This window comes from Humulus lupulus, chromosome 8 (assembly GCF_963169125.1).
Source record: "Humulus lupulus chromosome 8, drHumLupu1.1, whole genome shotgun sequence".
Taxonomy (NCBI): Eukaryota; Viridiplantae; Streptophyta; class Magnoliopsida; order Rosales; family Cannabaceae; genus Humulus; species Humulus lupulus.
This window is the reverse complement of record NC_084800.1, coordinates 17,147,196-17,171,899: the sequence shown is the minus strand read 5'-3', so window position 1 is coordinate 17,171,899 and position 24,704 is coordinate 17,147,196. Positions and strand designations below refer to the sequence as shown.

The 24,704-nt window shown below is 35.0% G+C and overlaps 2 protein-coding genes across 2 annotated transcripts; both read left to right on the top strand.

The window, feature by feature from the left end:
* Positions 1-7,470: 7,470 nt before the first annotated feature.
* LOC133793518 (RPM1-interacting protein 4-like) lies at positions 7,471-9,511 on the top strand. Its single transcript, XM_062230848.1, has 4 exons — positions 7,471-7,635; positions 8,291-8,806; positions 8,908-9,114; positions 9,283-9,511. The coding sequence occupies exons 1-4, from the start codon at positions 7,630-7,632 to the stop codon at positions 9,313-9,315; spliced, it is 762 nt and encodes a 253-aa protein (XP_062086832.1). The 5' UTR covers positions 7,471-7,629; the 3' UTR covers positions 9,316-9,511.
* Positions 9,512-14,427: 4,916 nt separating this feature from the next.
* LOC133794844 (EH domain-containing protein 2-like) lies at positions 14,428-19,179 on the top strand. Its single transcript, XM_062232272.1, has 16 exons — positions 14,428-14,637; positions 14,747-14,826; positions 15,336-15,404; positions 15,490-15,547; positions 16,164-16,219; positions 16,302-16,344; positions 16,434-16,486; positions 16,699-16,812; positions 16,970-17,072; positions 17,162-17,211; positions 17,410-17,538; positions 17,640-17,891; positions 17,997-18,076; positions 18,418-18,544; positions 18,647-18,790; positions 18,876-19,179. The coding sequence occupies exons 1-16, from the start codon at positions 14,553-14,555 to the stop codon at positions 19,059-19,061; spliced, it is 1,629 nt and encodes a 542-aa protein (XP_062088256.1). The 5' UTR covers positions 14,428-14,552; the 3' UTR covers positions 19,062-19,179.
* The last annotated feature ends 5,525 nt before the right edge of the window (positions 19,180-24,704 follow it).

The following is a 24,704-nucleotide window of genomic DNA, read 5'->3' as shown; positions in this document are numbered from 1 at the left end:
TACTTGATGCATGTTGGTGGGCTATTAAACTCGACATGAATGGCTATTATTGCTGCATGTTGGATTGTTGAATATAATGCATATGATGCACGAGAAACATGTGATTAGGACATGCTTTACATATTGAGTATGATATTGTTCAGAGCTTGAGCCTCTGTGTTCGTGCATAGTAAGCATGCTGAATACCTTGTTTATGGATATTGGATATGTGATATATGTTTGGTGGCATGGCTTACTTGTGTGTGGCACTGACTTATTAGTCAGAATCGACAATGGTGTTAGATCCATCTGTGAAGCTGTGATTTATTAGTCAAGTTCACAATGGGTTGAACATTGGTCGTGTTTTACTGACCTAAGAGTCAGAAATGGCATAGCGTCGTGAACGCCGAGCCAAATGAAGATTAGATCTAATCGATATCAGCAAGAATGACTTATATGGGGTATTAACGCTGGACCGAACCTAAGGTCGATGAACTTATAAGTGCTTGTCTGGTCTAAGACCAGTTATTCAGAGCCAGGGCATATGGCCCCGGTGACTGTTTGTCACATGGCTAGGGAACGTTGTTCCAGGGTTATGACTCTATGGTCATGAGGAAGGTTATGTTGGTGACTATTCACCATACACCTATCCTGATCAAACTTATGAAAGGTTCTCTTATCAGTTAAGCCCGAATGACCCTAACATCACATGGCTAGAGGGGGTTGTACCCATTTTTGTGACTGTTGCGACTGTCACCTATTTATATTGGGATTGAGAGTCCTGAATGATTATTACGATCATTGCTGATATTATACTCTGCTTTATTGTGTTTTCTTGCTGGGCTTCGGCTCATGGGTGCTATATGGTGCAGGTAAAGGCAAAAGAAAGCTGGACCATCCTTGAGTTGGAGAGTTTAGGTGATGACGTGTACATATGCAGCTGCTCGTCTGCCACGACCGAGGTTGAGAAGGAACTAGGGTTAAACCCTATTTTGCCGCATAGAACGGCCTGTTGTAAATATTTTCTTGTAGTAGACTCTGAAATTATAATTTTGGGATCCCAACATATATGTTAAACGTTCTAATGAAACGTTACATCTTAACCAAAAATTTTAATCCCTAAACCGCTAATCATACTTAACTACACGATTTTGGCCAAATGACTCGATTAGCGAGTTTAGCACTGTTTACAAGGCACACTGTAACGATCCCTGGAGTAATTTAACACTTGAGGTTCTGGTAAACCATACTGAGTGACTGACAAGCAAGTCACTAACTTAAACAAATGAAAGACTGATGGGTAAGTCTCTAGCTTAACAGATGAGTGACTGATGGGTAAGTCGCTAGCTTAAATAGATGAGTGACTGATGGGTAAGTCGTTAGCTTAAACAGATGAGAGACTGATGGGTAAGTCTCACGGGCTCAACACCCACAACCATGTGACTAAATAGTCACTGTGGCTCTAAGTGACTAGCCTTTGGCTAGACAAGCGCTTATAGTATTCATCGAACTTGAGGTTGGTCCAGCATTAACGCTCTTCTGAGTCATTTAATACAAATGTCGATTAGATCTAATCTTTGTTGGCTTGCGTTGAACACGCTAAGGTCGTTCCTGACTTATGAGTTAGCACTGTGTGACCAGTGCCCAGTACCACTGCCGAACTTGACTAATGAGCACAACTTCACAGTTAATAATCACACATTTGCCAATTCTGACTAATGAGTCAGTGCCATACACAAGTGAGCAAGATTTGCTAAACATTCAATAATCAATCCATGTCCACACTTAATCATTCAACACGCCTCATGACTAACCATGCATGTCACATATGGGGTGCAGTTTTCTTACCTCTGATTCGAGCGAGAGTTAATATAAGAACGACCCTTGAGAACGATCAACCTTTAAGTTCCTTAGCGGTCACCTAGTCATAACCAAATATGGGACGCCATCAATAAAATGGATAACAAAGGTTCCCGAACCAAGATCTAGCCTCCGAGACATCAAACGCCACTAATCCAGGTAGTAGGAACGATCCCGAAGCCTAAAACCAAGTTCCCGAGATTAAAACACTTAAACGGCCTCAAAACCCTGCCTAAGCTGTGGCCCCCCGCCACACCAGGAGCAAGAGGCGCGTGCCCACTACCCAGGGCCGCGGCGCCCAGTGTAACATGCTGGCCTTGAGGGCATGTTACAAGCTAGGATGGTGCTCAGTCAGATGCGCACGTGAGGGTGCAGGTTGGTGAGCATGGCGATGTCTAGTTTGTACGGCAGTGACATTTTCGTAAATATCTTCAATATTGCCCAGAAATGGACGGGACTTGGTAGGTTCCATATTGAAGGGTCAATGAATGCAATGGTATGATCGGATTTAGGAGATTCAAAGAATTGGCGATTTAATAGCCAAATATGTCTCCCAAGCAAAAATCATATGTGTTCCTGGTAGAAGGCTAAAAGCTCATAATGCACTTTGTAGGGGAAGCACCTGGTGTCAGCTCTCCACCACCCCCTGGCGTAGGTGCGTCAAGTGAGCTACTACTATTTGGGAGGACTATTAGGGCGGGCATATGAGGACCACGAGGGGACTCATATGTCTCCATGAGTATGAGTACTCATGGACATTACTAGGCCGCCTCGGTAATGCGTCGAAGTGTTCCCTTGGCTTGTCGGGATGCCACTTGCATGGAACGTGGCCCAAACCTTCGAGAGACGTCGTGGTGTGCCATGGCCACGAGTTTCGACATGAGATGGCACGGGAAGTCATTCGTGGGACTTGTTAGCATGCAAGCATTGGAGGGTGCACTATGCTTGAGTAGGAGAGAGGTCCAGTGTGTGCTACTAGTCTGGCAGCTAGTCTCGAGGGCCTGCTAACATGCATGAAGGCATGGTGCCTTGAGGATTAGACCATGGACGTATGGGAGTCCTTGGTCTGTGACGTGAGCTAATCAAATAGTATCGAATGGGACATGATGAGAGGTGTTGGCACATCAGCTTGGTGTTGGCTCTTAACAACACATGCAACCTTGACTTGCGAATGTCTTGGTGAGCATCGGTGTTGGGATTTGGTTTGCCATAGTGAGAACCTATGGACAGTGTGAGTGTCTTGGCTAGATATCCTTGATGCATGATTGCACTCATAGATGCTTGAGAGCATGACTTAGCAAGAGTTGTTCGAGAGACGGAAGTGTTCAGAGGCACACGGTCGCGCGAAAAAAATGTGTCCATTGTTATTCGAATGGTTGGAAGGTTGACCTTGGCTCAGAGGAGTCAAGGTGCCGCACGGGCATTTCCGCTGTCAAAATGTCATCCCGTGACACCCAGCACGCCCAAAACGCCTCCACCTACTTCTTCGAGCTTGGGCCGCGGCCCCCACCCAGAAACCATCCAAAAACTCGATTTCTTACATTCTAAACCTCCCAAAACATACCTAAACACTTCCAAATCCAAAAATAAAAGTTCCCAAACATCTCAATGATCCAAAATAATCAAATCCAGAGGCTCAAACGAATAAAAAAACTCAATGATTCACAAAATCCAATTCAAAGCTTATAAACTCTAAAACTCAAAACTTAGATTACCTTTGATTGGGTTGTTTTCCGTTAAATCCTTCGGTCAAGAAGCTTCTAATATTTCCTAGGATCGCTATGCCTTGATCCTCGCTTGATTCCGTCTCCTAGAACTCAAGATTTCTTCGAAATTGCCTCGAACAGTAAAAGGAACTAACGGGAAGAGAGAAAGTGTTTTTCTAACGCACGGTTCTATCTGATGAGCTACTTCAAGCTTAAGTAACCTCAAATAAAACCTAGTGCTCGGGGTCCCGAAAACTCCACCGGGGACATAATAGTCACAACTCCCAGAATTTCCTCCTGATCTCAATAACTCCCAATTTATCATCAAATAAACATTCTCATTACTCAATATCCCAATAAATGACCCCGTTATGACAAAACCGCTAATTTGTAATATAAGAACGTTTCATGCCGAATAGCTCGAATATATCTCCATAATAATGGGATCTCATCCATAAATCACAATATGCACCAAAATACACAAATATGCCCTCAAAGAGCCAAATTACCAAAACACCCTAATAATCAAATGTGGACCCATAATATAATTAACATAAACATGCATATTATCATTTAATGCATAACTAAACAATTATGGCCCTCCCGACCTACTAATCCAGCCATTAAACCGCATTAGGGATTTTGGAGCATTACACCCACCTTCTGAGATACCCACTTGTTTTTCCCCTAGGAAGACTTCTCAGGCTTCCGAGAAGTCGACATGTGAGTAGGCTTTCGATGAGGTGTTCGAGAGACTCTCCGACATGATTTTGCAAACAGTTCCCAAAGACATGTTCTCGAGTCACAAGTAGTCGAGGACTAACTCCCCTTGCGACCTCTTCTCAGGGAATAGTTCGTTCGAAATGGGCACTGGCCACATGTTAGGCTTCGTTGACGTAGCATTGCCCTCCAAGAAAAGCCTGAAACAATATCCATGACTAAAAGTATTAATTACAAAACTCAAAATATTACTCGTGCTTTCCGAGTAACCCGAAAAGTGCATACCTTAGTGGAAGTGTGCATCTCCAACTATTTTGGCTAATCGGCAACCTGCTCGCAAGGAGCAGTCATCTGAAAAACCAGACGATTAAAAGGATCTCCTCAAAGGGTAGATCCCAGACTAGGATACTTGCTTCCCAGTTGGAATATACCAACTTGGACTCCTCGTTAGGAACTTTCTCTACGTGTTATCACAAGGATTCCTGGGGACCAATGACACGCGTGTCTGTCGACCTCTAACATTAGTGGCGTCTTTAAAGAACGTGTTGTCCCGTTCGTATGCCCACAACACTGATCTTGAGGAACATGTGAAATCTTCCTTGAAGAACATGCACCCACCATTTGACACCTTTTTGTATGTACATTCCCCCCATGCAGTGCTAGCTCACCGAACGCCTTGGGCTCCTCAAGGAGCTTCCCGGGAAGGCCGAGTACCACTACCATGTAAAATGTCTCATACTCTGCGTAAAAGCTCATGGGCCATGCACGTGAAATGTATTACTAAACACCTTGTGAACCAAGTGTTACTTACATATTAGCGACACTAATGTAAATGGCTCTAATAAAGCTAATAACCCCCAACCCGCTTATAAATAGAGCTTGGAGCTAATTTGTAAAAGGGATCAAACTTTAGTGTATGCAAAAATACTGCCAAAATAACTAAAGAATTTGAGTCTTGCAAAAGTCGTTCAACCTTAATACAATTGATTCATGGACTTGGGTTAATTAATAACTTGAGAACCATGTAAAATTTGTGTCTCTTCATTATCCTAAGTTCTCTTTAACTGTTAGTTGACAAAATCCAGTATGATTACAAATATTTTTAGTCTTAACAAATTTTATCATTAAATATAATAATTAGTGATTAAAAAATAATTTACTAAAGGCTATATAGGATTTTTGCCCCTCGAACAATGACCTCTACATTATCGTGCCCCCTGATATTTTCGGGTAGTTAAAAATTCTGCCCGAACTATTCACAGTGTTGTAAAGTGGGATTTCTATCCAATTTTGTCCAATGTGGCTAATGACATGCTGACGTGGCTTTTTGTTTGCTGATTTGTCTTGGCCAAGTCAGCGCTACATGTGTTTTTAAAAAAATTAATTTAAAAATATTAAAAAACTTTTGTTTATTAAAATTAATAAATTTAAAATAAATCATTACACTAAAAATAATTTAAATTAATAAATTTAAAATAAATCATAGTTTATAAAAAAAATTAATTTTGTAAGATTTGATTTAATTTATATTGTTTTTAGTGTAATGATTTATTTTAAATTTATTAATTTAAATTTTTTTTTTAATATTTTAAAATTATACATGTAATACTAACGTGGTCAATACACATCAACAAACAAAGAGTATGCCGTTAGCCACATTACAACACTGTGAATAGTTCAGGGTAATTTTTAACGGCCCAAAAATATCAGAGGGCACGATAATGTATAGGTCATAGTTCGAGGGATAAAAATCCTAACTAGCCTTACTAAGAGCACGCCCAATGGAGGAGGTAAAATATCTAATTCTTTATAATATAGAGAAAAAAATATTAAATAGTCTTCCAATGGGTGATGTAAAGTTATATTTTTTTATTTAAATGAATAGTATTTCTCTATATGTAATGAAACACTATTCATCGAGCTATAAATATTTTATTATTTTTTTTATAAACTTTTGTATATATATGAGTGTGATACTATTATATTTACTTATTTTATTTCTTAAAATGAATAAAATATTTTAAAAAATATATAATATTTAAATGATGTAGAGAAAAAAATAGAGAAAATGATGTATGGTATAATGTAAAAGTTTGAGATATATTATAAAAAAAATATGTTTTGGTGGTGTATTTTGTAATACACTTTCTCTATAATATTTAACTAAAACTCACAAAAACATTTTCTATCAGCTCATTTATACATATATTTATAATAATTATGCATAAACTCAAATTAATCTATATTTACATAACATTTATATATCTTTTATATAATATTTGAATATTATTATTTTTCTTTATAAGCTTTCTCTCTCCTATTTAGTATATATATTTATTATTATTTTTTAATTATTTTATTTTACTGTAATTAATAAAATATGTTTAATGATATAATATTTAAATAATATAGAGAAATATATAAAGAAACTGATGTATGGTATAATGTAAAATTTAGAGGTAAAATAGAAAAATATGTATTTTGGAGAGATATTTTAAAAGATGGAATAGAACATTCATTGAAAGTGTTCTAAGTATTACTTTTTAGTCTCAGATAATTTTTGTTGTCAATAAAAATTGTCACTAAAAGTCACTAACTAGTTTTTCTAATTGATATATTTTAATCTCTCTATTTTAGTCGGTAAACAGATGGTTGCGTGTAATGTAAAAGAAAAAAAATAAAAAATCAATGGCATGATGCCACTATCAGTATTTTCCTTTGGGTAATTTTATTTGTTTTTATGTTACTGCTAGATAATGGGATATTGGGATACACCGATATATATCATTACTCGTCAATATTATGGTCCTGGATCCCACCATTTGATAATCACACCGTAAATTTAGATTCATCCAATTAATGATTGATTTGATTAAATTTTATTTGTTTATGTATATAAATGCGCGTAAGTATACATAGCTCAAACACGCGTACGTTAACGTGAGCAATATATTTAATTTATTATAAACTGAAGTTTAAGATATACGGTGTACATACATATATGAAAAAAATGAAATGATTGCCTTGTAGAATTAGTAATTTACTAAAAAAAACAGTGAAAGAAAACTGCCAAAGAGAACAGGTTACTGCGAAGAGAGAAGAGTGATATAATATCCACGTATACATATATTTATTATATAGTACTAGTAGCGAGCTAGCTAGCAAACATACTTAAAGACATTCAGGCCGGGGTCTTTACATTAATGTAATCACAGAAGGTAAACAAGTCTTATAATTAAGTAAACTTTGTAACCATCGACTCCTAATTAATTTGTCAGCAGGGGATTTATTTTTCTAGCTACCGGCAAGGACGACTATATACAGCCTTCGATCTCTTCTGCGCTCGATCATATATCCATCACTTATGGCTGTAAGTAATATTATTGAATCATATTGTAATGATCCGTATGTATATGTCTTATAATTGTTTCATGTTTTAGGGGACTCATATTGCCTTTCCGTCGCTCGTTGCTTTAATCGATCTTTATTATGACTAATTCATATTAACTATCCTTGAAATTTAATTTTGTTTTGTTTTAGATCCTTAAATTGTTATTATCTACTATTTTTCTTCCCAGGAGAAAGCATGGTGTACATATGATATTGCCCAATTTGGTCAGTCTATCTAGCTAAGTAGCTACAGTGATCATAGTTTCATATATATAAGTTAGTCGATCGTCGTCTGTAATTTTCTTTGATTTATTTGTTCTCATTGGATTGGTATTGGTCTGGAAATTAATTATGTATATGATCATCGATAACATTTGGTATCGTTTCTCGTTTAGATTAGAGATCGAGTAATACTCAAATTAATTATCAAACAAATCTTTTTTTGGTTATATATGTTACTAGGGGTGAATTGATTAAGAAATAGTATATATATAGATCGTCTTAAATATTCATATGACCACTTATCTAAAATTCGAATTAGTTTTACTGAATAACCGAGACAAATAGCTAATTTGGTAGAGTACTGCTCGTTTAATTCATTTCTAAAAGATAACAAATTTATATGTACATGACAGACATCACATGTCCCAAAGTTTGGCAACTGGGAAAACGACGACGTACCCTACACGGCCTACTTTGACAACGCACGCAAAGAGAAACCCGGCGGCGGCGGCCATGTCAGATTCAATCCGAACGACCCCGAAGAGAATCCCGAGGCCTTCATGGGAGCTATGAATAGCGTGCACCATATGCCTCTGGAAAGCGAAGCACCTAATTATCATCATCATAGTTATAATAGTAAACATTATACTGAGAAAAGCAGCTCCGATAATTCACAGCTGCGGCGACCTGCAGGAGATCACGATCACCACCAGGGTCGTCAAAGATCACCACGTGTGAATGTTGTATCTGATCATCATAAGAAGAAGACTACTCCTTCTTCTTCTTATTCGGCTAAAGGAATAAGTGACCGTAGCTCTAGCTCCGCGTCGGACATTAAAGGTCACGGGAGACACACAAGCACTGGTTGTAGTAATAAAAATAACAGTATTGAGAATCACTTTTCTGATCATGATCATCATCACCAACATGTAAGTTATCATTCAGTATATATATTTAATTTTTTTTTTTTAAAATAGAACATAATGTGTGATTTTGTGTACGTATATATATCATGACATATATATGACAGCATCATAGAACAACATCAATACCAAAATTTGGAGCTTGGGATGTGAATGATCCAAAGTCAGGAGAAGGATTTACTTTCATATTTGAGAAAATGAAGGAAGAAAAGACCAACCCAACTGCTAAGGTCCCAGATATTGCGCCTACCCCACATCACAACTATTTTAAAGATCAGAGCAAACGTTCTAGTAAGAGATCTTGTATGGCAAAGGTATAAATATATATGTATGTATATAACTTCATATACATTATTTATTGGAAAAAATACATGATCATGGGGAGTAATTTATCATATCGATTGAGGGAGCTCTATTTTCCTTTAAAATTTCATAATTAAAGCATATTATGTACATAATAATTTTATTGCTTTCTACTGCAGATATGTTGCTGTTTTCCAAGTGGAGGAGAATGATTTTACGTGGATATATATTATTTACTTTTATTTTTCAGTGTGTGTGTAGCAAAGTCCGAACTAATTTTTTCTCGTTTATATTGTACAATTAAAATAGATACACTTTGGAATTTGAATGATTGGAAATTATATTTTGTCTTATTATATTATCCAACTCATCATTGGTTATGTGTTGCTAGTAATGATTGAGTACTGATATGGGCACCACCTGACCAATAACTATTTGACATTTTACATTTGACGTGGTATTTCATAATGGGTTAAACTTATATTTTAATTTAAAATATTAACATTATGAAATTCAGCTATTTACATAACTATATTGTTAGCACCATATACATATGTATATACAGCTCTCATAAGCCAACAGGATAAGTTTATTCCCCAAAAGCGAGCCAACAAATAACAATACGCATAAAAATGATATACAAGCCAAAATCATACTTATCAACAAGATCCAATATATCCAAGATAGTTAATAAAACCCATCCCAAGCTCTGATGCGAATCCCCCCACGATCAAGACGAAGTACCAGCACGGCGTAGCCCAAGCCGAGGCTCACCAAGAAGCCTCGCAGAGATTTTGGTAGTGGAGAGGTCACCCGTGATGTTGTCCACAAACACAGCCATCGAATCCAGTCCAAACTTTAGTGAAAAAGTCTCCCACAAGCACATTCAATCCAAGAGTAACATTGGAAAGAGATGGGTTGTCACACCATCCTTACTAAATCTATCCCTACCAAGCCAAAATCATTATATATATCAGCAACTAGACACAAACACAACAACAACAAAAAAGAAACCAACTAACGCAAACCACCATGTCAGAGGTAAACCATTGCGATATCGAGAAAGAGGAAGAGAGTCGATATTGAAAGAATTTCAAAATCATTGAACATTTAAAATATAATTATTACATTTTCTTCCTCCGTATCATGTTAAGTAATACAAATAAAAATTATGATTTTTTTTATTAATATATATTTTCTATTGGATACTAATTAGCAAGAATCATTAACGTAGTTAATTAAATCGAAAATATAAATAATTATTTTATTCTTTTGTATTGAAATATTATTTTATTCTTTTTCAAACTACATTAATTATACTCTTTAACATTTTTTATTAGGATTAGTGAATATACTCCAAGTAAAATGCTAAATAAATATGTATTACATGCATTTATAATAGTTTTTCATTTAGGGTAAGTTGGGTTGGAAATTAATGAAAATAAATTAATAAACGTGATAATGGTAATGAAAATAGGAATGTAATAAAATTTAGGCTTATTAGGATTTTTTCCCCGAACTATTACCAATCCAAATTGTGCCCTCAGATTTTTCAACCTGTTAAAAATTCCCACTGAATTATTCACGATACTGAAATGTGGGACTTCCGTCCAAATTCGCTAACGAATCAGTGATGTGGTAGTTTGTGAAGGGTTCTTGCCCCCCGAACTATTATCATTATCAAATCGTGCCCCCCAAATTTTAAAAAATTAAAATTAAATAATCTTTTGAATATTAAAAAAAAGGAAAAAAAATTAAACTAAAAATCAATTGAAATTAAACAAATTTGATTATGATAAAAAATTAGCTTAGGTGTTGGGCATATGATGGACCCAAAACGGGTATGTTTAAAAATTTATATATCGCAAGCGCACGAATCGTCCATATAGAATAGTGATCGTGTAAGCAAGGATGTCGAACCCAAATGAGTTGTCTAAAATCGAAAATGAAACTATTTTAAATCAAAAATAATAAATTCTAACCTAGCTCCAAAGATTGATGAGTTTTAATATTATGAACATAAAATAAAAGATTGAAAAATAAAGCTATTTAAGAGAATAAAAATAAAGCAATAGTGAGTTGAAAATAAGTGTTAAAAGAAAAGATTATTAAGATACTAGAATCCACAAAATGTAAGTTTAATAATATTTATTAGTATATTGATTCCCAAGTTTTAGTGATAGTTAAAATAATTTAAACTATCATTTTCCAAAAAGATTTATAATTTTAAGCACAAATTTCTTATAAAAAGATAGGATTTTTCTTCACTTTTCAAAATTATAATTTCAAAGCATTTAGTGTAAATCAATCTAATGAAATAACAAATAAATCAATGAACATTATTTATAAGGCAAAACATAATATTTTTGTTCTAAGCATGGATGTGTACAGTTTAATGACACATCTTACACAAAGAATATTATGTTTATGCACTAATGAAGAACAAAGTGTAAATATGTTCTAACAATCTAAAATACAAGATATTTAAGATGAAAGAAATATATGTAGAAGAAAAATCCATAAACTTTGTTGTATTACAAGAGAAATCAACATACAACATAAATATTACCTAGTTACAAGTTGCTTCATCATAATCTTAATAATCTTATGAAAAATATTAGAAGCACATAACTAGAGTAGAAATTACAAAATAAATGACATACATACTTGCAAAATGCTCTTGAAAAACTCAAATGGAAGAGAGAATGGTAGAGAGAAAATGAGAGAAAAAGATGGTAACCAAAACATTCAGCACCCTAAAATGGTCTTGAAAGTCCATATTTATAGCCAAAGTGAGATTATTAAAATAATCAATTTAAATTAATTAAATTGATTAGATTAATTAAATAAAATAAATATGGTATGTAGAGGTAAATTATAGGGTGTAATGATGATGTTGTGGTGAAAAATGTGTAGAAAAATGGGTAAAAAGTTGGCATTTTAGACATAGGGGACATTGTGGGCTCAAGATAATTATATGTGGCTAGACAGGCGGCTGCCGTGCAATTGGGCAGAAGGAGAAAACAGGTGGAGCAGGCTGAACATTGCTGGGCCGAATGGTTTGGGCCTTGAGATGCTGAAGGTTCGGCTGGGCATTGCTCAGCTGAATGGTGAAAGATCAAAGGACAGGTGGCGGCTGGATGGGGACTTTGGTGATGCTGCTTTGTTGCTCGGTTTGGAGAAAAGCTTCAGCTGGGAGGAGTCACGTTGGGAGATGGCTTGGGAGGAGATTGAAGGCTGAAGATGGCCAATGGGCCTGGGTCGTGGGGCTGAATGGAGGATATGGCCTTGTGCCAATTTTTTCTATTTCTTTTTCACAAATGCCACTCTTCTTTCTTTCTTTTTCTCAAAACTACAATATAATTCCTACAAGATAAAAATAAATTAAATAACAATCAAATATTTTCAAATACAAATAAATCATATTAATTATTTGAAAATATTGATTATAACTTAATTTAATATAGCATTTAAGTTCACAAGAATTACACTTTTAACTTCTAACTTAACAATACAAATTTCAAATAATTAAATTACAACATATTATAATAAAATAACTATAAAAACATATAAAAATCTAGAAAACTACAATAAGACTAATAAATTAAAAATTACATAAAAACTTAATAAGTTAATTAAAAACTCAAGAACTAAGCAACAATTAGCATATAAAATATGGTAAAATAACTCTAATTTGTAGAGTTATCAGCATACGTCTGAGGGAGCTTGAAGTTGGCTGGGTAGCGACATCATTGACAGGCTGAGCTCATGTAGGTTCCCGACGACATTCAGCTTTGGGTTTTTTGTTATGTTGTTAATATCATATTAAAATGTGTTTGAATTTAAGAGATTGAAATTTGATTTGTATATGTTGTGATAATTTTTTTGGTTGAGTTTTTGTATTTGATAAATTGATGAGTGTTGTTGAGTTGTTTGATTAGTGCAAAAGTGATGGAAAGTAAAAGAAAGTAAGAGAAAAGTGAAAGAAAATAAGAGAAAATTTTGGGTAAGTAACCATTTGGTACCATGTATTTTTGCAAAGTATCATTTTTGTACCTTGTGTTTATAAATAATGCTCATTTGGTACCTTGCATTTTGAAATCGTATATATTTGGTATCCTGTATTTGTACATATTTGGTACCCTAAACTCAAATTTAATTAATAAAATTTTACCAATTTAATCAAATTACTCTCAATCATACGAGCTACAAATTATATATAACTGCTGACAGTTTTGTCATATTGACAAAATTTTATCAATTAGAATACCAAATATCTATGTTTTCAAAATATAGGGTATCATATGAGTATTATTGAAAACAGAGGGTACCAAAATGATACTTTGTGAAAACAAATGTACTTAATAAGTAAATTCTCAAATTTTAATATAGTTGTGTTTTTATCTATTTGATTTTGTATAATTTAATTTGATTTAAATGGATTTTTTGTTTAATGTTTTCTTTTTAATATTCAAAATATTGTTTAAATTTTAAAATTTTGAATTCTATGGGCATAATGTGGTAGTGTTAATATTTTGGGGGGTAAAAACCCTATTTGTTATTTAAATTATACACGTGGCAATGTCACATCAGTAAGCAAAGAGTTAGGCCAGCATGTCATTAGCTACATTAGACAAAATTGAACAGAAATCCTATCTTACAATATTATAAATAGTTAGAGAAAATTTTTAATGGTTAAAAAAAAATCAGGGACACAATGATATTTAGGTAGTTCAGGAAGCAAAAATCAAAAATCAAAACTTAAAATTTAATATGAATAAAAAAAATGAATGTTGTTCCTATCAATTTATATGAGAAAGGTTGAAGCTATTTAGTAAAAGTTTTATTTTTATAGTACCATACCACAAATATTCCAACTCATAGAACCCTGAACACCCCGATTAACAAAAATTGGGCTCCACCTTCCCAGAGTCCGAGTTGGCACATGCTTGGCGCTTCAATTCAAAGTTCGAATAAATTAAGTCAACCATCAAACAACATCTATCTATGCCCTCCCAAATTTTATTTCAAAATCTAATTAATAAGTAAATAAGATCAAAACCTCAGCTAAAGAAAAAAATTCAAAACCAAATACATAATCATAACAAATTTCAATTATTTATCGTCCCCACCCGGGCCACCGTAGTCTCCATCAGTTATAAAATTTTGAAAACAACGTAATCACCAGCGCAACTTTATAACAAAATTGAGAAATCATGCGCCCAGACCACCGGCACTTTGTCCATAAACGACGTCGTTTAACATTCAATTTACCTTGTCACTAGTACTCTTCTCCTTGGCAATATAATATTCGTTTAAAGCGCTAAAACTGCATAAAAGGAGGGTTATTAAAAATAACTTAACCCCTACTCTTTGCAAACCCCCCTTTTCTATTTCAAAAAACTGAATCATCAATCCAAGAAATCTTGGATTCTGGTGAAGCTTTCACATGGAGATTGGGTCGGGTCCAATAGTGCCGTGCTCTAAAGAGCACCAGAAGATTTATCAGGAGTGGTTCAACTTAGCAGATTCAGGTCTTTAAACTTTGTTCTTCTTTTCTTTTCTTCATCTTTGTCGTTCAGATCAAACTCCCAACTCATTTGAAGTTAATCAAATTTATTTATTTTTGTGTGTGGGTAATAGATGGAGATGGTCGTATTACTGGTAACGACGCCACGAAATTTTTCTCCATGGCTACACTTTCTCGAACGGAACTGAAGCAGGTAGATTTTTTGTTTTTACTATTTTTTCCATTATAGGATTTCATTTCGGGTAGGTATGATTAATTTAGAACTTAGATCCAACTTGATTTCACACTTGAAATTACTTTATTTAGATATTGATGGTTAATAATGCTATATGGATTTACATCAGTAAATATATTTTTCTAGAGTGATGATTGCAATAATCGTGTTTGAACTGATCAAATTAGGTGGAGTTAAGTTTTATCTTTCTGAAAACATTTTTTAAAACTGAAGTTTGGACAGAATAAGATGTGTTAATTGTTACCTAGAGTTAGAAGAACCTAATAATGCTTTTGGTATAAAGTACTACCCGATTATTGTTGTTGTTATTATTATTTTCATTGTCGTTCTTTCCTACTGCTATTTTCTTGTGACTATAATGATTACATGTATATGTTATTGATTTCTTGTTCAAGCTTTCGTGGTGTTTGGAATCATAATACCTTGAGTTTGTGACTCATATTTCTTTCGTTCATTTGATTTTGAAGGTATGGGCCCTTGCCGACACAAAGCGGCAAGGGTTTTTGGGTCTTACTGAGTTCATTACCGCAATGCAGGTATGTGCATTAGTTTTTATTTGTATTTTGTTTAATTTTATGTACATTTTGCCCATCTTACTTCGTGGGTAATTTTCTTTTTCAGCTTGTTTCCTTAGCACAAGCAGGTCATGAATTAACTCCAGAAATTCTTAAAACTTCAGGTAAGTAGAATCTATGTTGATTGTTGAATATGAACACAATTTCTCTTACAAAAAGTGGATTCATTCAGTATGCACTTTTTTCAAATTAACTTTTAGGAGCATCGTTGTATAGAGATTATAATAGGTTGATCCATTTTCTACATGGAGTATGAATGTCAAGAAACATGTAAATGGCAAAAATTATCAAAGCTAAGTTTTATATTATGTATAATGGAAAATGAGAGAGAAGGTTGTCAAACCTTTTGTTTGGGTTGATGTTACTAAATTTGTTATAGTAATCGAACATAAAATTTTGCTGTACCTTATGGCCTCACATATCACAAGGACCAAACTTTCAATGCTTTAAAAAAAGAATCACTTTTGTATCATAAGCATATAATATAATCCTATTTTGTGTTTATTGAGATTTTTAGTCAATAGAAGTATGTACACAATGTGTTAGGACATTGGTTCATTCTAAGAGTTTGACAATCTTTCCTTTTGAAAGGCCAATGGGAGTGTAGTAGTCCAACACTTTATAAAGATATTCATATTCTCTTGCATCCTAATTTAACATAATGTTTAGTCATATATATTCTATTTGTGTTCCTTCTTCATAGATTTCTCTTCATTGTAGCTATCAAAGAGGACCCTCAACTTCCGGTGATGGAAGGCTTGGATACTTTAATACCTGTAAGTGGTATACTTTTTATTGTAAAATTGTTGGTATTATTGATAATTATTACAGTTTTATTGATAATGTTTTTTCCCACAGAAAACTAAATCCCTAACAACACATAATCAGCCAGATCCATATGGTTTGAAGTTTTTTCTTCTCAAAATATGTTTTATTTTTATTTTTAAAAAATAACTTAATTATTATAATTATTATTATTTTACAATGTAGGAATTGTTCAGCCTCAGCCAACTCAATGGTATCCTTCAAAGTCTGTTAAAAAGGTGAGTCATTCGAACGAATTGTAGAACTAGTTTTAGTACTATTGTTTTGGTATAGTTTTTCCCTTTTGATCCTTTTTCTTAAATAGCTTGGTTATTTGAGATGATTGGGTTTCTATCAGTCAACTCTAGAATTACAGTTAAAAAGAGGGAAAGAATTAGAGTTAGACAAATTTGTCCATACTATTTTGACATTTCTACTTTGTATATCACAGTTGCCTCTTAATGCTGTTACATCCATAATTGATGGTCTGAAAAGATTGTACACTGAAAAGCTAAAGCCACTTGAAGTTGCCTATCGTTTTAATGATTTTGTATCACCTTTACTGGTAAGTTGACTCGTATTTTGGTTTGATTAATACCAAGTTTTGGGTAACTCATATGATGTAGGCTGTATTTCAAAGGTCTAGATACATTATTTTTCTGTTTGCATGTCTTTCGTGTTGATTAAGCACCATTTAGTAACTTGCTGATTTGTCTTTGCAGACCAGTAGTGACTTTGATGCTAAACCCATGGTCATGCTATTGGGTCAGTATTCAACTGGGAAAACAACATTTATAAAGCATATGTTAAAGTGTGACTACCCAGGTTGGATAAGTTCTTTCATTCCCTTCGTTCTATTTTCAATATGCAATAATATATAATGTTAATTTCTTTTTTCCTTTTCTTTCTCACAGGAGCTCATATTGGGCCAGAGCCTACAACAGATAGATTTGTTGTTGTAATGGTATGATAATTTGTCATCCTCCCATAATATTCCCGTGTGTGTTTTAACACATTCAATTTTGTTCACCAAGGTTTTCATAAATCAAGATTTCATAGCTGTAAATCTATTATCTTAATAAGATACTTATATTTAGGCTCTTTTTGATATCTCTTTGTGGTTTGGTCTTATGGATTGACAATTCGGATTGTTGTTTTGTAGTCTGGGCCTGATGAGAGAAGTATTCCTGGGAACACAATAGCTGTTCAGGCTGACATGCCTTTCAGTGGCCTAACATCGTTTGGAGGGTCATTTTTATCAAAATTTCAGTGTTCCCAGATGCCACATCCTGTGAGTTTTATGTTTTATTCTTGTAAAACAAATTCTAACGACACGTGTCCTGTTTTCTTACTTACTCAGCTTATGCTAATCTTTTTCTTCTTTAATGGAAGTTGCTTGATGAAATTACATTTGTGGATACTCCTGGCGTACTCTCTGGAGAAAAGCAACGGACACAACGAAGCTATGACTTCACTGGTGTTATATCCTGGTTTGCTGCAAAATGTGATCTTATTCTACTTTTGTTTGATCCCCATAAACTGGATATTAGTGATGAATTCAAGCGTGTAATTGCATCTCTACGTGGTCATGATGACAAGATTCGTGTGGTTCTGAATAAGGCAGATCAAGTTGACACACAACAGGTAAATGTGCAGATACTCTATATTATATTTCTTATGCTTGATAACTTTGACTTTTATTGATTATACTTACTACTTTGACATTGTTCATCATATTATAATTTACAGCTCATGAGAGTATATGGAGCTTTGATGTGGTCACTTGGAAAAGTTCTGAACACACCAGAGGTTTCGCGTGTTTATATTGGGTATGCTATTCCGCTCCCTGTCTTCCATACTATAAATTCATATGACATAAATTGTAACTTATGATAGCTAAAGCAATAATGGCACACAATATTCTCTCCCTTTCTTTTTTCCTAAAATATTTACAACTTTCGTATCTTTTCCCTAGCATTTCTTTACAAGAAAATTTATCATTGTGTACTTGAACTTTTGATGGCACAAAAAGAAATAGATCATTGCCCAATGCGCTAGCTTTTAGAGTATGTTGCTTATGTAATTTGTATCATACTATCCATTACAACACTGTCATACAACTAAAATTTTATTTCAAGCCAACACATGAGTGATTTTTTTGTCATTGTAGCTCGTTCAACGACAAACCTGTTAAAGAATCAGCTCTTGGCCCTATGGGCCAAGAACTCTTCGAAAAAGAGCAAGACGATCTCCTTGCAGACTTGGTTGATATTCCAAAGAAGGCTTGTGACCGACGGGTATGATAATATTTTTCAGTGAAAGTCTGATATTTGTTTACTGCACAAGAATATCCATATTTTATGCTTTCGTTACATAAATGAGTTGATTACATCTTGCAGATCAATGAATTTGTGAAACGTGCCAGAGCTGCTAAGATGCATGCCTACATAATTAGTCATCTTAAGAAAGAGATGCCGGCCATGATGGGTAAAGCTAAGGCGCAGCAACGACTTATTGATAATCTGGAAGACGAGTTTGCAAAGGTACGTCTCTCGTGTATGATTTGATAAAAGGTTTTACCAAGTGGAAAAAGATACATATGCTTAACTCATTGGTTTTGCTAATTAGGTTCAAAGAGAGTTCCATCTACCACCCGGTGATTTTCCAAATGTCGAGCACTTTAGGGAGGTCTTAAATGGTTACAGCATCGACAAATTTGAGAAACTGAAGCCTAAATTAATCCAAGGTGTTGATGATATGCTCGGTTACGAAATCCCAGAACTCCTGAAAAATTTTAGAAATCCATATGACTAAAATAATTGTTAGCTGGTATACGAACTAATGTGTTTTGGTTGATTTTGAGTTAGTTTTTCAAGTTCAATTCAAAAACGTTTTATTGTGTTTCAATATAATACTCCTTTTTTCTTGCTAATTGCTATGAAATACTATATATTTTCTTGAATACCCTACCCTGCATGCCAACACTTTTCCAACCAAATCAATACGAAACCATTCCTGTATACTAAAAGAAATCGTTGTAACATGTCTGTACGTGCATATTTTTGTAAATAATAATTGAATTTAAATCACCCAAATTTGCCGTTGGACATTTAGCTTAAAAACACTAGTACAAGCAGGTCCTTATGCTTGTGTTTTATTCGTAATGATGAAATCACTTTTCTTCGAATGACATTAGTAATGTGTTTTTCTCCTATGAAAGATTAGAATATTTTCATCATTATTTAATGCTTACTTATATGATATCACTGATTAATATTACAAGTTTGATTTTTTTTCTAAACCATCCTGCTATATTATTCTTGTAGAATAAAAGATTCATTGCTGCAACCATAGAAGCAGTTTATTATAAAAAAAATAAAAATAATTGAGATTATGATTAGTTTCAATGATTAAGTTGTTGTGTATGTTATAATTTAAAACAGTATGTTTTGTAAAAATTATAATTAAAATATTGAACAAATATTAAATCACTCAAATAATTTTTTTCAATGAGATATAAGTATTTTAATATTATTTTATAAAATAATAATTTTATATATTTTCTTTAACTTCATCCAAGTACTTGAGTCGTCAACATTATTTTTAAGTCCAATTTGTGAGAATACTCTTAACAACTCCTCTATTCTATCTTATAAAATACACTAAACATTTTTTACAGTACAGTTTCTCTATATTATTTTAGATCATTTAAATATTTTTATCAATAAAAAAACTAATAAATTTAGAGAGATAAAGAAAAATTAATAAAATTAATTAAAAAAAAAAGTTTAAATGGGCTCTAAGCATTCACAACAACTATTTTACTCTATTTTTCAAAATACATCACTAAAATCTTTTTTTTTTTTTTTTCTATTTTACATTACACTATACATCAACTTTTCTATATTTTCTTTACATTATTTACATATTATATCTTTAAATATATTTTATTAATTAAAATAAGTATAAAAGAAAGAAGGAAAGAGAGATTAAAAAAATAATTAATTTGGAGAGAGAAAGAAGGAAAAGGGAATAAGAATATATATATTTTTTAAAAGATACTCTAAATCCTTCTCTACATATAGAGAAGAAGATAAAGAAACTCTAAAATAGAGACCCATTTACATCATCTACTAGAAAGATGTTTGCTACTTGTTTCTTCAAATATTTGAATAATAACCTATTTTGAACTTTGAAGGAGTTACTGAGAGTGCTCTAAATGAGCTACTTTACTTCTTTACAAATTTGATGAACCTTCATTATTTCTCATTCCAACAATAACTCCTTTAAACATTCTTTTCACCAAATCTTCGCCTCCGATGAAATTTTTTTGATGACTCTCTCAATCCTGAATTTACTGTCTGGAAAAGAAAAGACCAATTACTCTTATCTTGGCTTCGCTCTTCAATGTCTGAAGGTATGCTTGCATCTGTCGCTACTTTCACTTCCTCGTACTCAATGTGGAAAGCCCTTGAACAGAAATTCTCAAGTCAATCGAAAGCGCGACTGCTGCAACTCAAAGTTCAACAATCAAGTATTCAGAAATGTATTCTTGCAATTTCTGATTATGTTGACAAAGTAAAAGTTATTTGTGATAGTTTTGATGTAGTTGGGTGTTCTATGGGTGATCAAGATATGGTGTTGCATCTGCTCAACGGTCTTGGACCCGAGTTTGATCTTGTGGTTTCAGGTATCACATCTCGCACCGATACTCTTTGTAATGCCCCAAATTTCCTAATAAGGTTTAGGACCTTGATTAGGAGGCCGGGAGGGCCATAATTGATTTATTATTGTATTTAATGATTATATGCATGTTTACGTGAATTATATTATTATATGATGGTAAATGCATGCATATGGGTGTATTTATAATGATAAGGGCATTTTGGTAATTTGGCCTATTGAGGGCATATTTGTAAATTGGGTGCATATCGTAATTTGTGAATGAGATTTAATTATTATGGAGATATATTCGAGCTATTCGACATGAGACGGTCATATATAATGGATTAGCGGTTTTGTCATAACGGGGTCAATTTTGGGGTAATAGAAATGTTTATTTGGTGATAGATTGGGAATATTTGAGATCAGGGTGAAATTCTGGGAGTTTTGACTATAGTGTCCCCGGGGGTGTTTTCGGGACCCCGAGCACTAGGTTTTATTTGAGGTTACTTAAGCTTGAAATAGCTTGTCAGATAAGAACGTACGTTAGAAACCTCTCGTTTTCTCTCAAGGACGGTCCGTTTTACCGTTTGAGCTTTTTCGAAGATATCTTGAGTTCTAGGAGTCGGAATCAAGCGAGGGTCGAGGCATAGCGATCCTAGGAAAGAATAGAAGCTTCTTAGCCGAAGGATTTGACGGAAAACAACCCAATCAAAGGTAATTGAAGTTTAAGTTTTGAGTTATTTCGAGTTTCTAAGCTTTGAATTGATTTTGTGAATCGTTGAGTTTTCGGTTTGTTTGAACCTTGGGTTTTGAGGGTTTTGAGGTATTGGGAAGCTTGGGAACTTTGTTTTGATGATTGGGGAATGTATAGGTGTGTTTTTGAGGACTTTGAAGTGTTGAAAACACGTTGGAGAATGGTTCTGGGTTGGGCGCCGCGGCCCTGTTCTTGGGCGCCGCGGCCCTAGCTCGAGTTAGCAGGTGGCCCTTCTGTTTCGCTGGGCGCCGCGGCCCTTGTGTGGGGCGCCGCGGCGCTTGCCTCTAGAAATTCTGGGGGCCGCGGCCCAAGGTGCTAGGGCCGCAGCCCTTGCCCTGTTTTCACCCCGTTTGCTTGTTTTGACCCCGGGAACTTAGCTACGGGCCTCGGGAGTGTCCCTACCACTTGGATTAGTTTGGATTGATCTCTTGGAGGCTAGATATTGGTTTGGAAACCTTTGGGTTATCATGTTATTGATGGTGTTCCATGTTTGGTTATGATTAGGTGACCGCTAAGGGCTTAAAGGTTGACCGTTCTCAAGGGTCGTTCTTATATTGGTTCTAGCTCGGATTTGAGGTAAGAAAACTGCACCCTGTGTATATGTGACATGCATGGCTATTATGATGCATGTTGGTTGATTACTGTGTATGACATGCGTGGTTATTCTTGATGCATGTAGGCTGACTATTAAACGTGACATGCATGGCTGTTATTGGTGCATGTTGGATTGTTGAATATATTGCATATGATGCATAAGAAACATGTGATTAGGACATGCTTGTATACTGGGTGTGATATCGTTCAGAGCTTGAGCCTCTGTGTTAATGCATAGTCCTAATTGTACTAATATCTGTTAAGTAAGCATGCTGAATACCTTGTTTATGGATATTGGACATGTGATATATGTTTGGTGGCATGGCTTACCTGTGTATGGCGCTGACTTATTAGTCAGAATCGACAATGGTGTCAGATCCGTCTGTGAAGCTGTGACTTATTAGTTAAGTTCACCACGGGCTGAGCACTGGTCGTGTTTTATCGACCTAAGGGTCAGAGGTGGCAGTGCTTTGTGAACGACGGGCCAAATAAAGATTAGATCTAATCGAGGTCGGCATTGAATGACTCATATGGGGTATTAGTGCTGGACCGACCGGAAGGTCAATGAGAACTATAAGCGCTTGCCTGGTCTACGACCAGATGACTATAGCCAAGGTATTGACCCCGGTGACCGTTTGTCACATGGCTAAGGGACGTTGTCCATAGTTTCGACTCTAGAGTCGTGAGGAAGGTTATGTTGGTGACTAATCACCTTGCACCTGTCCTAAACAAGCTTAAGTCGAGAATTACGCATTGAATGACTCATATGGGGTATTAATGCTAGACCGACCCAAAGGGTCGAAGAACTTATAAGCGCTTGCCTGGTCTACTACCAGATGACTATAGCCAAGGTATTGACCCCGGTGACCGTTTGTCACATGGCTAAGGGACGTTGTCCATAGCTTCGACTCTAGAGTCGTGAGGAAGGTTATGTTGGTGACTAATCACCTTGCACCTGTCCTAATCAAACTTATGAAATGATCATGTATCAGTTAAGCCCTGGTGACCCTATCGTCACATGGCTTGAAGGAGCGATGCTCATTATTGTGACTTTTGGCTATTGTCACCTATTTGCTTGGACTGATAGTCCTGAATGGTTATTATGATCGTTGTTGATATTATATCATGCTTTATTGTGTTTTCTTGCTGGGCTTCGGCTCACGGGTGCTACGTGGTGCAGGTAAAAGCAAGAGGAAGCTGGACCATCCTTGAGTTGGAGAGCTTAGGTGATGATGTGTACATATGCAGCTGCTCGTCCGCCACGGCCGAGGTTTAAAGTGGAACTAGGGTTGAACCCTGTTTTGCCGCTTAGAACGGCCTGTTGTAAATATTTTCTGTAATAGACTCTGAAATTATATTTTTGGGATCCCAATGTATATATTAAACGTTCTAGTGAAACGTTACATCTTAACCAAAAATGTTTAGACCCTAAACCGCTAATCATACTTAGTTACACGTTTTGGCCAAATGACTCGAATAGCAAGTTTAGCACTGTTTACAAGGCACACCGTAACGGTCCCTGGAGTTTGGGGCGTTACACTCTTTCTCTTGAAGAAATTAAAGCTTTACTCATGTCTCATTAGAGCCGTCTTGAAAATGGCTGCTAATCTTTCTCTTTCCCCTTCTCAACAGTTCAACAATGGTGGATATAGGTCTTCAGGAAACTTTGGTAGAGGTGGGAGTACTGATTCAGGTTCAAGATCCTATGGTCGAGGCTATGCTTGTGGTGCCCTGTCTGTCAATTGGTTACTTTATCAAGTTTGCTTACGGCCTGGACACTCTGTTGCTGTTTGTCACTATCGTTTTGACAAGAACTTCATCACTCCCAAATCTGGAAGCTCTCAACCCAAGGCATATTTGATCAAGCAAGAATTTGAATATGAACCACATGCTCATGATACCATCTCTGTTTCCGATTTTGGTGACTATAGTTCATGGTATGTTTATACTGGTGTTACCAATTGTTGACGTGGTTTTTCGCCAACAGGTAATTATACGAATAAGTAGGATGGATTAGTGCAAATTGGTAAACCGTAATATGAAAAGAATTGTAATCTAGACTTTGGGAAACTAATAGCAATAGAAAGATGGTCACTCCCTTTCTTTTTAGGTGGTTCGAGGGTTAAAATCCCCCTAGTCCACCAGTCGATATTATTGATTTCTCTTGGATATTTCTTACAAAGTGCTCCTTTACAAAAATATCCCAACCCCTTGAACTACCCAGGGTCTTGGTATTTATAGGAAGAGGATATCTAGGTAGGTATTGGGGTCATCCCGTGACCTCCTCATCCATCAAATCATTTATTTGACATTATTGATTAATTCCTAAACCTTGCAATGAAGTGTGGTCTAATCAATAAGTAAGGAGGGATAATGGGCCGCATGGCCCAAATCAGGCGTGGGATGTCTAAACACGCACGTTTATACTACGTATCCGAGAATTC

Bases quoted from the DNA above. Each gene is read 5' to 3' on its own strand.
- LOC133793518 (XM_062230848.1), top strand. The intron at 8,807-8,907 runs GTAAGTTATCAT...TATATATGACAG, and splicing joins ATGATCATCATCACCAACAT to CATCATAGAACAACATCAAT. The intron at 9,115-9,282 runs GTATAAATATAT...TTTCTACTGCAG, and splicing joins AGAGATCTTGTATGGCAAAG to ATATGTTGCTGTTTTCCAAG.
- LOC133794844 (XM_062232272.1), top strand. From the start codon at position 14,553: ATGGAGATTGGGTCGGGTCCAATAGTGCCGTGCTCTAAAGAGCACCAG. The intron at 16,487-16,698 runs GTGAGTCATTCG...TGTATATCACAG, and splicing joins CTTCAAAGTCTGTTAAAAAG to TTGCCTCTTAATGCTGTTAC. The intron at 17,892-17,996 runs GTAAATGTGCAG...TATAATTTACAG, and splicing joins ATCAAGTTGACACACAACAG to CTCATGAGAGTATATGGAGC.